A 14,191-nucleotide genomic window follows, 5' to 3' on the forward strand; every position below is an offset into this window, starting at 1 on the left:
AGCAGGCTTTCTTTCTTACCTTCATAGGCTGGAGTTGCATCCTTGTGATCCTTGAAGGGTCTACCACTGGCTTGGGGCGCCTGAGCGTGTCGAGAATGTTCTGCCATTGAGGTGGCAGGCCCACAAACTTGCCCTCCTTTGGGTCAAAGGAAGTGTGGACACGGTGCTCAAAGTTCTGAGGAGCCGAGATCTCCGGGCGTTTCTTCTTTTTCTTGCGGAACATGATGCCTGAATCAGAGAAGACAACGCCATCAGTGCATGTCGAGGTTCAATAGGTAATCAGTAATATCACATAACAATTATATCAGTTAATTACATTATATTAAGAACATTCTCCAGTGACAAACACTTCAACAACAGCTGATCAGCTGTTTTTACAGATGAGGAAATAGAGGCAACAAGAGAGCAATGACTTGCTCAAGCGCTGGGACTTTGAGTGACCTTTCTCATGCTCTGCCACGGTGAAGCAGTGCCCCCATTTCAGAAAAGGAACAGAGACCTATATCTATGTCTGAACTCCTACACTTGGCTTCCTTTACTTCTGCAAATTCATATTGCCCAATATAAGCATTTTAAATATCTATAAGAGATACGGTCTTGTCCATACCCATTGCAGGACGGTTGGAACTAGATGATCTTTAAGGTCCCTTTCAAGCCAAACCCTTCTATGATTCTAAGATATGAACCGGGGTTAAATGGCTTTAGAGGCCAGCCAGTTAAACAGTGTTAATTCCACTACAAGCCTGGAATGCAGAGTGGTTATGATCAGGGCTCGGGTTGTCTGCTCACTGGTTACTCCGATTAAGCAAAGTACGTTGAATTCCCATTTAAAGACAACAGAGTTGGGCAGCTCTTCCTTTGGCAACAAGAGTGATTTCTGGCTCTCAGTATTTCTAGCTAAGGCAGAGGGTCTGGGAGAGGGAGGAGGTGGTAGGTGGAAATCAAACCTGTCAGCAGGTAGCTGAAGAAGCTAAAATTAAAACCTAAGACTCCTTTCCCTTGGGGGCTGAGAGAAACAGTTTGTGTGAAGAGCCAGTACAACTGCAACAAGCCAAAAGCAGCTACGCTTAAATATACCCCAACACAAGAGACAACAAAAACCTGCATTTAGACTTTATAGCCAGAAAAAAGAGGTGTAGATGGATAGAAAACCAAAAGGTTTAGAGCTTTTTGAGATTGGGAAGATATAAAGGAAAAGGAAGAACCGGAGCTCCACAGGCAATCACAAAGGTGGGAAAGCTGGAGTAACTGAAGAGCTGGGATGGATAGACACAATCTCTTCATAAAAGACAGACAGGGAAGATGGGGTGAGGGGAAGTTACCCTTTCCGTGAAGAACCAGCTCAGAGGTAGGGAGATTTTCTATGAAGAGTCAGGCTTTTCAGTGGGAGAGTGGTAGAAGTCAGAGATGGTAACCGGAGAGGCATAACAAGAGAGGTCCCAACTGGATAGAAGGGAGAACATCTTTGTTCCAGGAACAGGGCAGTCCAGCATTGAGCAGGACGGGCTGTGCAGTCTCCGTCCTCAGAGGTTTTCAAGAGCAAGCTTCCTCTTGCAGGCAAAGCCCTGAACAACCTGGTCTGACCCTCCAAGAAGACCCTGCTTTGAGCAGTGGGTCAGACTCCAGGTCTCTTGAGGTCCCTTCTCCCTTGAGCTGTTCTCTATTCTACCAACTGGTTTGATGGCTTTGAAGTTACAAGTATTCCAAGTTACCTTTTCCTATTTAATGTTGAAGAAACATATTTAATGGGCAGATTGCTGTATTACTGTTCTATGGATGCAGTGGAAGTGGTGTGCCCCAGCTCATCATCTCCTCTCCAAGATGCTGTCAATGCAGAGGATGAACTGGGCAATGAGAGGCATCAGAGAGATGGGACAAAACAGACTCGGTGCCAAAATATTTTTAGGTAGTGCAGTGCTAAACCTCTCTAGTTTGGGAAAAACCTGGGCAGGTTTCTTTAAATCATATCCACCAGTAAGGGGGAAAAACTACGTGCTCTTCCCTTTCCACTGACAGCTTTAATATTAGCACTTGCTTCTTACTCATACTCTTGAAGTCCTGCATGTTGGCTCCTCCTTGACATCAGGTCACTTCAACTCTATCACTTCAACTCTGTAATGTTCAACACTGTAGTGATCACTCTTCCCCTGTACAGGACCTCAGCTTCCCACTATTTGTGCTCAATAAATATTTACAGGGGTCAGAGACACAGAACATGGACAGAGATAACGTGTTGTGGAGGTAGGGACACACTTCTAGAGGACACTGGTCTCAAAACTCAGCAAACCTCGTGGGTTTTACCCCACAGTGAAATATGTCAAATATTTTCCAGGTTGCTTCACTTCGACCTTGTTTAAGGAGCAAAGTGCAGGTGCCAGGTCAATGCCAACTTCGCTTCCTAGTGCTGGACTGAGATCCTGAGAAGATGGACACTCTGGCTTAGCATCTGGTTACCGTGATCCTGCAGTGACTGCTATGGGAAGTGTTTGTATGTTGTGGAAGGACCTTTACACCATCTAAACCCACTTGGTAAAGTACAGACTTCACACACTGACAACGTTCATTGCACTACTACATCCAGAAGCCTACTAAAGATACCTTATAGTTGAAAGCAAAAGGTTAGGCAAGTAAAAAAGCACTTACAGAAGACGCTGGAAGCAACTGCTCTGCCTAAAAGAGCTTCCACAGCCAGGATAATCTTTGCTTGAAATATGTTCCAATGAAAACCCAAATACATTTTAATGGAGAGATTATGGGAACTGCCTCTGTGCTCCAGGTCTGGATTGCAGCTCCTCACAGTGATTCATAGAATCAGAGTCACAGAGTGGTTTGTGTTGGAGGGGAACTTAAAGCTCCTCCAGTTCCAACCTCCTGCCACGGGCAGGGACACCTTCCACTACAGCAGCTTGCTCCAAGCCCCATCCAAGCTGGCCTTGAATACACAGAGGGCAATTCTTTATGGAAAACCAAGTGCAGACAATGCTGGAAAGGAAAGATATTCTAATAGCTCATGGTGTTAGTACTATTCAAACCAACAGCTGGTGCTACTGAGGAGCTTTCACAGCTTCCAAGGAAAGCAGGAAATATCTCTGTAGTATTATATCAGGTGCTTCAGTTCTGAATCACTGACTACATGTCAGTCCTGACAGCTACTTGATCCACCAGAACAGGGGTACTTCCAGAGAGAGAAATGGCACCATTTCAACCAGTGCCCTCCCTTCTCTCGCTCCTAACTCTCACAGCTTCATTCCTCATCTCCATAAAGAGAAGATATTCAGGGCACAACACACGGTGTCTTACAAGTTTGCTCTTTATCTGCTTCGGGTGGCCAGTAAAATGTGGTGTTACAACCATTAGCACTTGTAGTATCAATTGTTTTCTGAACGTTTCAGTCATTTCCCCTGAAGGAGAACGATTCCAGCTCAACTAACTCAAGATGCAAATCTGGAAAGCCCAGGTGATATTTTGGCCTCAAAGAGAGCAGTGGCTCTATGCCAGCACATCAGTTTGCATAAGCACAAACACTACATTTGTATACTTACATTCAGTCAACACCTGGACTCCACCTAGATCCTCTATACAAAGCATGCTTCCTAAACCCAGCAAGAAGCATCTACTAAGGTCATGGTCAATTTGAGGGTGAGGAGCTGACATGGCCTGACTCTACCTTCTGCCTGTAACAGACATCTTAAAACCAGCAAAATGTAATCAACTCCAAAACCAACATACCCCAGGGTATCCACTGACATTTGTTTTATAGAGTCAGCATCAATCTTTGCTTATACAGACACTGCTATATCAGACAGGTGGTTTAAAGGTACCACTGCATTAAGAGCAAATGAAATGAATACGCTAAAAATAGTTATTTGAAAGCGAATGGATGGCAATAATCTGTGTAGGTTTTGCATTTCATTGAGAAGGTCTGGATTTAAGCAGTCTGCTTTCACTTGTGGTTTTCATGCACAAGCTGTTTACTTGTATTTCCAATAGCCAGCTAAAGCATGTTGCAATACAATACATAAAACAGGCCTTTTCTAATTCAGTAAGAAATGCAGAACAACATTTTATGCAGAGAAGGTTTTGTAAATCAAGCCAAACCTGTATTTAAACGCAGACAGCATCCCTTTAATACAACAGCACAAATCCTGTGACACTGATTTTATAATCATCTCCTAGACTTTAGTCTTTCATTCACTGCTGACAACTGCACTGTACGAAATGTCACAAACATAAATAAGAAAAGTCACTACCACAAGACAAAAGCAGTCGGAGACTGGAATTCTCTCAGCGATCCATTCCTGCTGCCTGGGAAACCACGTTAGGTTTTTCAACTCCACATATAGCTGTTCCTAGATGATACAGTTCCAAAAGCTGTCACATCTGCCAGGGAGCATGAGAAAAAATCCCACAGCCAGCAGATCCAGAGCAGGGGGAGGGATCGGCTGGGAAGGAGGGGCAAGAAGAGAGAAGGGTCAGGCTCAGAGGAGAGGAAGGGGTGGGAAGATGAAGGATGGAAGAGGGAAAGGGGAATGAGAGTTAGGAAGGGAAAGAGGACTGGCTGGGAGACAGGCAACCCGAGGAGCAGGGCACAGGGAAGAGCCAACCCCACTGCAAAACAGAAGTAGATAAATGTTAGCAGGAATTGCTCAGTAAGACACCCGAGTTCAAACACACAAAGCAGCATGCACTGTCATTGCATCCGACTTGCCTCCACCCCCCCACACACACACACTCACATACTCCATCAGTATAGATGCACTGTACTTATCCATGTCCATGTTCACTCGCACCTACACTTGATGATAGCAAGACAGCAGAGCTACTTCAGTCTCACTTGTGTAGTTTCCAGTTAAAAATAAGCTTTCCCTCCCCCTGCTCACTGCAGCAACCGAACGCGCTCCTCAGTGCCTATGGCTCTGCTATCACGGATCTGGATGCTGCTCTCTACATTCCTCCCTCCCCACACAGCAGATAACGTTGGTCCCTGGGCTGGAGAAAGCCATTCCCCTGATTTCTAAGGACTTCCTCAGCTGATATGTCAAACCACTCAGGACAGCTACAGGAGGAGGGGGAGAGGAGGATAACCCTTCCTACAGGACCTGGGGAACTCCAATACGCAGATTGAGTTTGGAGGAGGAAGATGAAGAAGATTCCAAAGAACCCACCAATTAAAAGGGAAACCATTTCCATACTCTGCCACAGGTCACTGTCACGTAATGCATTTCAAATGCAGCACAAGTTAAATAGGCCACTATCGATGCGTGTGCTCACGTATGTGTGAACATGCACACAGGGTACTTCACCGTGTTTGGTACCTCCTAAATCCTAACGTTTGCCCTCCTGAAGTTTCTGACATGACTCTTGTTTATAACAAGCCATAAACGTTCAGAGCAGCTGGCAGACCAAGGAAAATGACAGGTTAATTCCCTGGGGAGCTACAAATCTCAGTGCGACTTCACACAGTGAGAAATGGCAACGGAGGGTGAGCAAAAGAGGGGAAGCGAATGAGCTGGTATCGGAAATGGGATCTAAGAGCAGAGAGCTTGGCACGATGGCACCTTCCACATTGGTCTGCAGTTCTGGCCTTGGAAATCCTGGGTTAAGTACTTCAATTTCTCCTAAAGGAAGAGTGGATATTTGCTCGCTGTGCTGTCACTTCCCCAGTTTCGAGTCCTTTCCTTTCACTCCTCTTTCAGCCCCCACCAGTGTTGGAGCAAACCAGCAGCACAGCAAACTGATGCAATGCTCTAAATCCTGCCCAAACACACGCATGAGTGCACAGATTAATATTACATTAGAAATGAGCTTAGGGGCAGACATATTTGTTATATTGGTGGGTTTCTGCTTGACAAATGAGAAAGAGAACACAGCTGCTGGATGGCTTTTGCTGTGCTTCCTCTCAACAGGGTCTGAAGGCCACGGTGCTGCCTCTTTTTCTCCTGCTCCATTTCCTTGCTCATAAATTAGGAGTAAAGCCTGAAACGCAGTGAACGCCTATTTGCAAAGCTTGTTTTGGACGCTTGCTCAGTGACATACTTTTAGGTGTGTTTTTAGACCAGATCCATTCTGGGACATAGAAAAGCACTTGCAAAGACCTCTTGAACTTTCACAAACCAGTACAGGCGCATCCCAAATGCTAATGGGCTTTTTCCCTTGACAAATACTAGCTTTTCCATTCTTTCCAGTCTCTTAGAAATCCCAGCTCAAGTCACTGTCCCATCGTGCCAGTCTCTGAAGCTGGGCCCCACCCTGCAGAGGTTTCATCTGACCAGACAACAGGTAAGGAAAAGGAATTATTATCCTCATTTGCAGATGAGACAGGACAAAGATTAGTAGCTCAGTTTCTTCCCAGCTATGTCTAGATTAGCAGAGCTAAAAGAGCTTCTAGGGATGTCTCCTGGCTGCTTTTTAACTTCATATCAAGGCCAGATCCAGGCCCAACATACCCTGGCTTCCATGGAGAGAAAACACGGGTGCACAGCATGGGTGGGAGACAAGACATGCTCTGACCACGTTTGATCTCAACACCAGCACGTAGGTCTTGACACCGTGACAGAAGCCAGCAGCACAGACAGAAATCACACCCAAACCTCAAGTGCAATCCACTGCCTTCATTACAAGATCAGCCTTTTCCATCTGTGTTTGGGTATTTAGAGGGTTACAGCTAACAAATACCACTGCAGCACCCAAGGAGGGCTGCAACTCATCACAGCCTCCTCACCCACAGCCAGCGAGATGAGTGCTGCAGTCATAAAGCTGAGGCATAAGCCATTAAAACAACAATGACCCTTTTTCTCCACCTTTTAAATACCTTTAAATGTGGCTGTGACCTGTTCTGGATAGAAAAAACCATGCAACACTGCCCCTTTTGACACGTGCCTTACCCATGCACACTTCACTGTTCCATGTCCAAAGAGTATCTGTGTTGTTTCAAATAGGTTTACTGACATTATTTCCAATGGGTTTACTGACATAATTTTGCCATGAAGGATGCATCAGGGTTAAAAACAAGTGGCTCTATTTTGCTGTTAATCCTGAATATCAAAAAGCTTCAAGACAGGGATTAAATGCTGTGGGGCTTCACTCTCCGCTGTCTTATGTGACAGATCCATTCAAAATGAGCATTAAAATACTACCAAGATTAGAATAAGAACATTTAAGGTTCTGTCTCTAAAAAAATCACATGAATAGCAACGTCTTACATATCAGATAGGAGGTTATGTTGGGACAAGTGCAAGGGGCCACATCTGGCATTCTGGGTCATATGACACATGGAGGAGCCAAGGCACAGGGCTGCATCTGGTGAACATGCTCCTTCCAGCAAAGCACTTTGAAATGCTGGCTGCCACGGTCTGCAGTTCCGTCTGAGCCCTGTAACCTGCCTGTGCTCCTCCCTACCACATCATGGATCACAGACCTGGCTGCCTCTGGAACACTGGGTTATGGGGGGGAAGCTGCAAATGTACATGGCACAAACCTTACAGCAGGGAAGCACCAGGCAGGATCCAAGCAAGAGTGGCACACTCAGCAAGCACGGCCGATGGCTTGCAGCCAGACCTGTCCCAGCAGAGGCACTGGTGGCCACATGCAATCCTCACTCCAGCAGCATGGCAAAGGGCTGGAAGAGACACCTCAGTGATTCCCTGGAGCACCCGACTACAGAGATGCAAGAGTTAAGCTTCCTTCCAAACAACACTAAGCAATCTGAGTCCTTATTTATGATCATCATGTTCTCTCAAAGTGAGATACAGATATATTTAATTGCTGTCAACAGCCTGCAAGGCAGTTTACTTGTGTTATTCCCACAGGATAATTGATGGGAAAACTGCAGCCCAGGCAGTATGCCCCAAACACGGAGGAGACAGACGAGCTCAGACCCCACAACCTGGCTGACTCTCAGTGCCTTCCTACTCACTGCTGTCAATCCCGAGAGGGAAATCCAAATCAGAACAGACAAGTCGTCTCCTTGGGAGTATCAGTTATTCTGTTCTGCTTGGAAAGGAAGAACATTGCCATCAGTATGAATGTTCACATAGCACTTCATACATTAAAACCTGAGGTGCACTTGTAACACAAGTAAAGATAAATAACTGTTGTCTGCAGTTATGCTGTTCATCAATTAATTTCAAAGTAAGCTCATTATTAACACTGTAAGTTAAATCGGCTCAGCCTGAGGGGAAATGGAATTCCCTGAGATTTTTGAGGGACTTTTTGAACTCGAAGTTCAAATCTATTTCAGCACCTTACATTCACATTGCTCTCTTATGCCAGACAAATGGAAGATGTGTCTCAAAACAACATCATCATCACTAACAACCAAGTGTCAGTGCATTAGCTCTCAAACCATACTGAGAAAATCCCTTAAACCGGACCCGTATCAGCCAAGTCCCAATTCTGTAGACCACTGTGCTGTGTTCATTATAACTTCAAAGCCAGTGATACTGGTGCAGGAGCAGGGTTAGAACAACAGACAAGAAAGCTGGCCTCCTACTCCAGAACCTCCCTGGAAGCTTGCTGTCCTCTCTCAAGCTGTCAGTGCTGTGCAGCACAACCTGCTAGTTAGGCTTCAGCTGCTCTTGGTGACTTCAGAGCTGATGGTCCTGTCCATGGACTGATACACAGCTCTGGATGTGATCAGACTGCAGCATCTCTATTAGCACCCTCAAGAACCCACGACGTGCGATGCAGATTTCAGAACCTGGCTGGGTTTTTACTTGCAGTTGGTGTAGACTAGTCCAAGCTGCTTTAAGTAATTTGCACTAAATATTTCGCTCCTTCCTCTGCTTGTGAATTTCCCTAAGCACAGTAGAGAAGTAGGTTAGAAAGTGTTCTTCTTCTGATTGGAGGCAGGACAGCAAACTTTTATAGTTGCTTCTCCCTGGCAACCAAAACCATTTTGTGACCAAGCAAGAGTTATGTTTCTCACTTCTGCAAGCCTAGGCAGCAGGACCCGGGTACACACATACCCCTGTACAAGGAGCAGACTGGAAGCAGGGTTACTAATCCAGTTACTAATAGCTCTTTCCACTGTTTGATCAGCTTTGCCACTAGATACAGAAACCATTGCTCACACTTGGCACAAAGGATGTACATACCAAGGCAGTGTAGAGTATTCAAATCAATACCCAGCTTCATCACACTGTCAAGAATGAGACTTTTCAGTGGGACAGGGGTTCAGAGAGAGTCACGCAGCAGGGATCCTTCCCCCAATGTAGGGGCTGACTCTGGTTTTACCGAAGCACAGAACTCATAAAAGCAGAGGAAGACTCAGCAAATGTCTCTTACTCTATGTACATCTCCCCTCCACCTCACCCAAGAGCTCACACTCACCAGCCACAAACTTCTCTTCTGGTTTGTCAGTCCTCTGTCCCCAAATACATTAAAGCATTAATGTCCTGGCAAAGAAAAAAGCAAAAGCATCAGCAAACCTCTTTTCTGCAGCTGTAAATACCTTGCTCTTTATGTTGGTTACTACCTGGCAAAAATAATTAAGCACAAATGCCCAGGGTAGCTTAACCAGGAGGAGGTGAGCCAGCTTTCAGGTAGCCAAAATCCACTCACGCGCCCATACACACATGAGTACTACAGGTGAGTTTTAGTGGGTGTGCTGAAAGGCTCCTGGCGGGCACAGCAGCCAGAGGTCAGGAGTACAGACATGCAGGATTTAATCAGGGAGTCAGTAAGACCTCACAAGATACTATGAGGGTCCTTCAGATACAGGAGATCTCAGAGGAGATACTGCTATATCTCCCATAAAGGCAATGAGCATGCATGTTCCTGACATGCTGTCTGCTTTCCCAAGCATCATTCAGGGTAATTTTTAACCCCTTCTTCATCGCAGCGTTTTAAGAGCCTCACCCTGCAAGATTCAACAATGCATGCTCCTCTCCATATTCCCCATAGTCTTGAGGGTCAAGAGGCTCTAAACCCCAGGCACCACAGACCCAAATGCTGGTGCACCTAAAAGACACTGGAAAGTAAAAACCACGAGATCTTACTGGCAGTCCTGCTGCAACAATGCCGGTAGAGGACAATTCCAAGTGAGAGGAGAAAGAAGGGTCTGGAGGGAAACTCTCCCACTGTCATGCAGCCGAGCCGATTGGAGGACGGTGTTGCTGGGCTATAGGAGTAAAGATGAAGTGAAGTCCTTCCCAAAGGAATCCAGCTCCCGGTTTTTCTTCCCTTCCAGGACCATCCCTTGGGAGAAAAAATTTTATGGCCCCCTGAAACCATTCCCCTCTCGCTCTGCTCTAGGCTGGCCCTGCCAACACAGGCTAACGTTTGCCAGTGGCTTAGCTCCGGAGGGAAGGGGTTAAGCCGTAGCAGCACAGCCACCGGGGAGCGAAGACGTTAGTTCAAACTGACAAACCTAGTCCTCTGTAAACAGAGGAGCAGCAGCCATTAGGACATGGTTGTTACTGCTTTAAAGCGAGCAAGCCAATGTTGAGCCCCAGAGCTGCAGGAGGGAGCTTACCCCTGACTCCTCATTGCTCCGTAAGCAGAGGTGAGGTGCAAGTGCTCTGCCACCGGGATCCGCTGACACGCCGATAAACTTGAGAGGGAAAGACGGCGGGAGCAAGCGGGAGAAGGAAAAGGGGTGGAGGCAAGTCTGACATGTTTGTACAGTGCCTGCTTCACCTAAGCTGCCGAGTTTGATTTCAGGGCGTGGTAGCAGATGGGACACGGCAGCTCTTAGTGCGGAGAAGCCTCAGGTTCCTCTTCCAAGGCAAACGACGGATGCCGACAGCAGAGCCTCTTGGGACCATCTTGCCTTCTTCTCATCGTCTTCTCCTTCTTTGGTCCCTAGAGGGGATGGGAGAGAGAAAGAGCTCAGAGTCACACCTGGGCACTGAGGTCTGCTGGGTCTCAGGCAAGAGCCTTGCGGAGATCATCTCCTGTTCCTCTTCATCCTTTTTTTACACCCCCACTTCACTGCTGACTTATTAAAGCTCGTCAGCTCTTCTCTCTCTGCTCCACAGCCTCAGGGCCTAGAGCTGCTGCAGCTTCTAACGAATCCAACATCTCCACCAGTGTTGCCTGGCTGCAGGACCTGCCCCGATCCCCTTGTCATTCCTGGCAGGAAGGCTTTGATTTCTTGCTCTATGGCTGGGCTATAGAAGAATTCACCCATGTGTTTGCATTGCAGATGAGCAGCACATGACCTGGTGCTTTTACTTTTCCCCTGTTGCTGCCTGGTTTGAGTCAGTGCTGTGAGGGCTGAAGGCTGGTATCACCCTGTAATCCTGACGCCGTGCCTCGGGGCTCACCAGCTCCTGGAAACAGCCAGTTCCGCGAGCAACTCGTGTTCAGTGGGACACCAGCTCCACCGCCAGCACTGATGGATGGGCAGAGGTGGAAAGGGGCATCGTTAGAGGACACTTTGGGGATTACAACCCGGGAGAGGTCAGAGCTCGTATCAGCAAACCTATCAGTGCTCCAATGCAAATAAAGAGGATTCTTGGCCTCTGCAAACAACTGACAATGCTGGCTTAACCCTAGGATACTTTCAGGTCCAAAGAGCAGAGATAAAAGCCTTAAAAATCCACCTTTGCTGAACCACCCTTAAAGTAAATAAAGGGCATGCTACAAATAACCATTAGGCTGTCATCACTTCTGCTGGGAGAGGTTTGTCCATCAGAGGTGGGCCAGCCCAGTGCCCTTTTAGCCATGCTTCCCCATTCCCATTTTCCTTCCTACCTGTTCATCCTGCCTAACTAGGCTGCAGTGTCTTTGTACAGGAACCAAAGTCACAGATCTATTGGGAATGCAGATCTACGGATTGGGAATGCAGGTCTAGCAATATTAACGGAGAAGGAACAGAACAGGGGTTCTTACAGAGAACATAAAGGGAACCCTGGCATTGCAGCTGCTGGTCTGAGGTTCCTAATCCCCATCTCCAGACCTGCTAGCCAAACTGTGGAAAGCTGCTTCCTGAAAGTGCTGTCACCACTACTACATTACACAGCAGGTCCCTGCCTGCCAGAGCCTGCCAAAGAGACCGAGGTTTCCTGCCTGTTACCTCACAGCAGCGTGCCTAGGGTATAGGAAATAGAGGTAGCCAGGTTCCTTTCTGTCTGGGGATGAGCTTGTCTCCCACAGGGCAGGCCCTGTACACAGATGTAATCAGAAAAAGTCCACGTTAATAGCAGTAAATAAACTACAATCAAGAGAGGGGGACACATTCTTTCTCTAGAAGACTGGAACTTGCAAGGCAGAAGGAGCCTGGTGAAGGATCAGAGATGAGGAAACAGAGCATAACTCTGCTAGGTGTGGAGGAAAGGGCAAAGTCGCTGTCATCTGTTGCATCTCTGCTTTGCTGATGTGCCAGTCAGTGAGGAGTCGTCTACACCACCATAGCTTTGGGAGCATCACAAAGAAATGTCATTTATATTCTACAAGGAGTCACCCAGGCTTGGAACTGGCTTCGGATTTGCATAAGGATTATATTTCATGGGCTTACATGCTAAGACAGTCTTCTAGAACAAGACACGAGTTCTTTATAAATGGAAGAGCCTGATTTTACTTGTCAAGACACAAGTTTAGATGAAACCAAGGCAGCTTTGAGTTGGTGTGAACCTCTGCTGCCTACAGTCTTAATGAAAAATGAGGACACTTCCCAGTGTTTCTATTCACAAGTTTGGTCCCAGCAGTCCTACACTCTTTGAAGAAAAAATTTCCCAGTCAAAAGTGATGCATTTCTAATTTTCCTCTTTAGCAACTGTCCAATATTAAACATTTCTCTGCTCCTTCCCCTGCCCACTGCTCCCTTCTTACCTCGGGAGTTGCACAAGATAATATAAGTAATGATACTCACACATCTCTATAAACACACACATGCACACCCCGCTCCTCCTACGGCTGCTCTACTCCATGCTGCTCATTCAGGTCCTGTCTGCCTTGGCTATGGCAGCCAGAACTGGCAGGCAAGAAGTGCTGCAGGGTACATTGACTAACTGCTTGCAATGCAGACTGCCTGATTTATCTACATGCACAGCAAAGGCTATTCCATGCTCCATGTCCCCTCCCCAGACACAAAGCATAGCAAATTCAGATCAGAACTGCAAACCTCACCTCTTTCCTCAGCCTGCCCATTCATGTCACTGCACCAGGAAGGCACCAGGACCTGACATCCTGTGCTGTTGCTGTAATAGATTCCATTTAAACTCATTTCATCTCTATTGGAACAGAATTTTGTGAGAGAAAAGAAAACCCTTTTCAACATTTTAAGTTGCCAACAGGTACTTCCAATCCTCAGATGGCCAATTCTACCATATACAAAGCCTTTCCTCTATCTTGGTCAGGAGAAACGTACTTGGACACCTTTTGGAGCTTGTGGGACCTGGGCAAACTGTTAGGAAAAACGTATCCTGCTTCAACAAAGCTTCCAGAGAAGCCTAATACCAAAGCACAGCAAATCTGATGCATTCAGGAAGTCCCAGTAAGATCTAAGGCAATTTTATCCACTGGAGATAGGCTGTGGTTCAGAGCCAGACCTTCTAGTCAGGCTCCTCTGAGCGCTGGGATTTGCTAGGAAACACAAATGCACTTCCATCAAAGAAGTGTGGTCCCTCTTCTCTTTCAGAACTCTTGAAGTCCAGAGCAAGCTGGCCAGGGAAGGGAAAAAATACACCAGCAACTGGGACTTAGGGGTTATGAGGAGAAAGGCTGTTGCAAATTCACACAGCATCAGCATCAACTGGTGGGAAGAAGCACTAGATAGGAATCAAGTCTGCAAGTCTCCTAATCAGCACATGACATTAACCAGGACTGGAGATAAGGAGGGAGCAATCCAGAGGCAGTTTCGCTTTAAATAAGTGCTTACAGCTCAGCTACCTTCCCCAAGGCTACTGCATCCAGAGGTGGGCAGAACATTTTGAGAGAGTACTATTTGAATTGCTAGCTGTAATGTTCAGGTTATCCTCCTGCTTACTGTGCATTGCTGACAATACAGAGGCAGTGTCCTGGAGATCCCAGTAGGATCCACTAGGTCCTGGTTGATGGGAAGCTCAACATGAGCCAGCAGCAGCCCAAAACGCCCCTGTCTGCAGGGCTGCACCCCCACAGCGTGAGGTCAGAGAGGGGATTCTCCCCTTCTGCTGCATGAAGGGGGGAACTTAGAGCAGCTCCCAGTGCCTAAAGAGGCTCCAAGAACCCTGGAGAGAGGAGATGGACAAGAGCCTGTAGGGACAGA

General features: G+C 46.8%; 1 protein-coding gene across 9 annotated transcripts in view; it reads right to left on the bottom strand.

Annotated features, from left to right (window-relative positions):
- The window catches only part of PAK6 (p21 (RAC1) activated kinase 6), a 39,852-nt gene that overhangs the window by 15,645 nt on the left and 10,016 nt on the right, over window positions 1-14,191 (bottom strand). For 2 of the 9 annotated variants that reach the window (XM_065685383.1, XM_065685389.1), the window contains exons 2-5: window positions 10,475-10,803; window positions 9,999-10,197; window positions 9,331-9,395; window positions 20-228 (exon numbers count right to left, since the gene is read on the bottom strand). In XM_065685383.1, the coding sequence (XP_065541455.1) occupies window positions 20-223 (204 nt within the window). In that variant the 5' untranslated portion in view covers window positions 224-228; window positions 9,331-9,395; window positions 9,999-10,197; window positions 10,475-10,803. Of the gene's footprint in view, window positions 1-19; window positions 229-4,250; window positions 4,350-7,477; window positions 7,619-9,330; window positions 9,396-9,998; window positions 10,198-10,474; window positions 10,804-11,267; window positions 11,447-14,191 lie in introns of those variants that run through there. The other 7 variants (XM_065685385.1, XM_065685384.1, XM_065685386.1 and 4 more) reach the window with 7 other exon arrangements.

Source organism: Lathamus discolor, chromosome 6 (genome assembly GCF_037157495.1).
Source record: "Lathamus discolor isolate bLatDis1 chromosome 6, bLatDis1.hap1, whole genome shotgun sequence".
Lineage (NCBI taxonomy): Eukaryota > Metazoa > Chordata > Aves > Psittaciformes > Psittacidae > Lathamus > Lathamus discolor.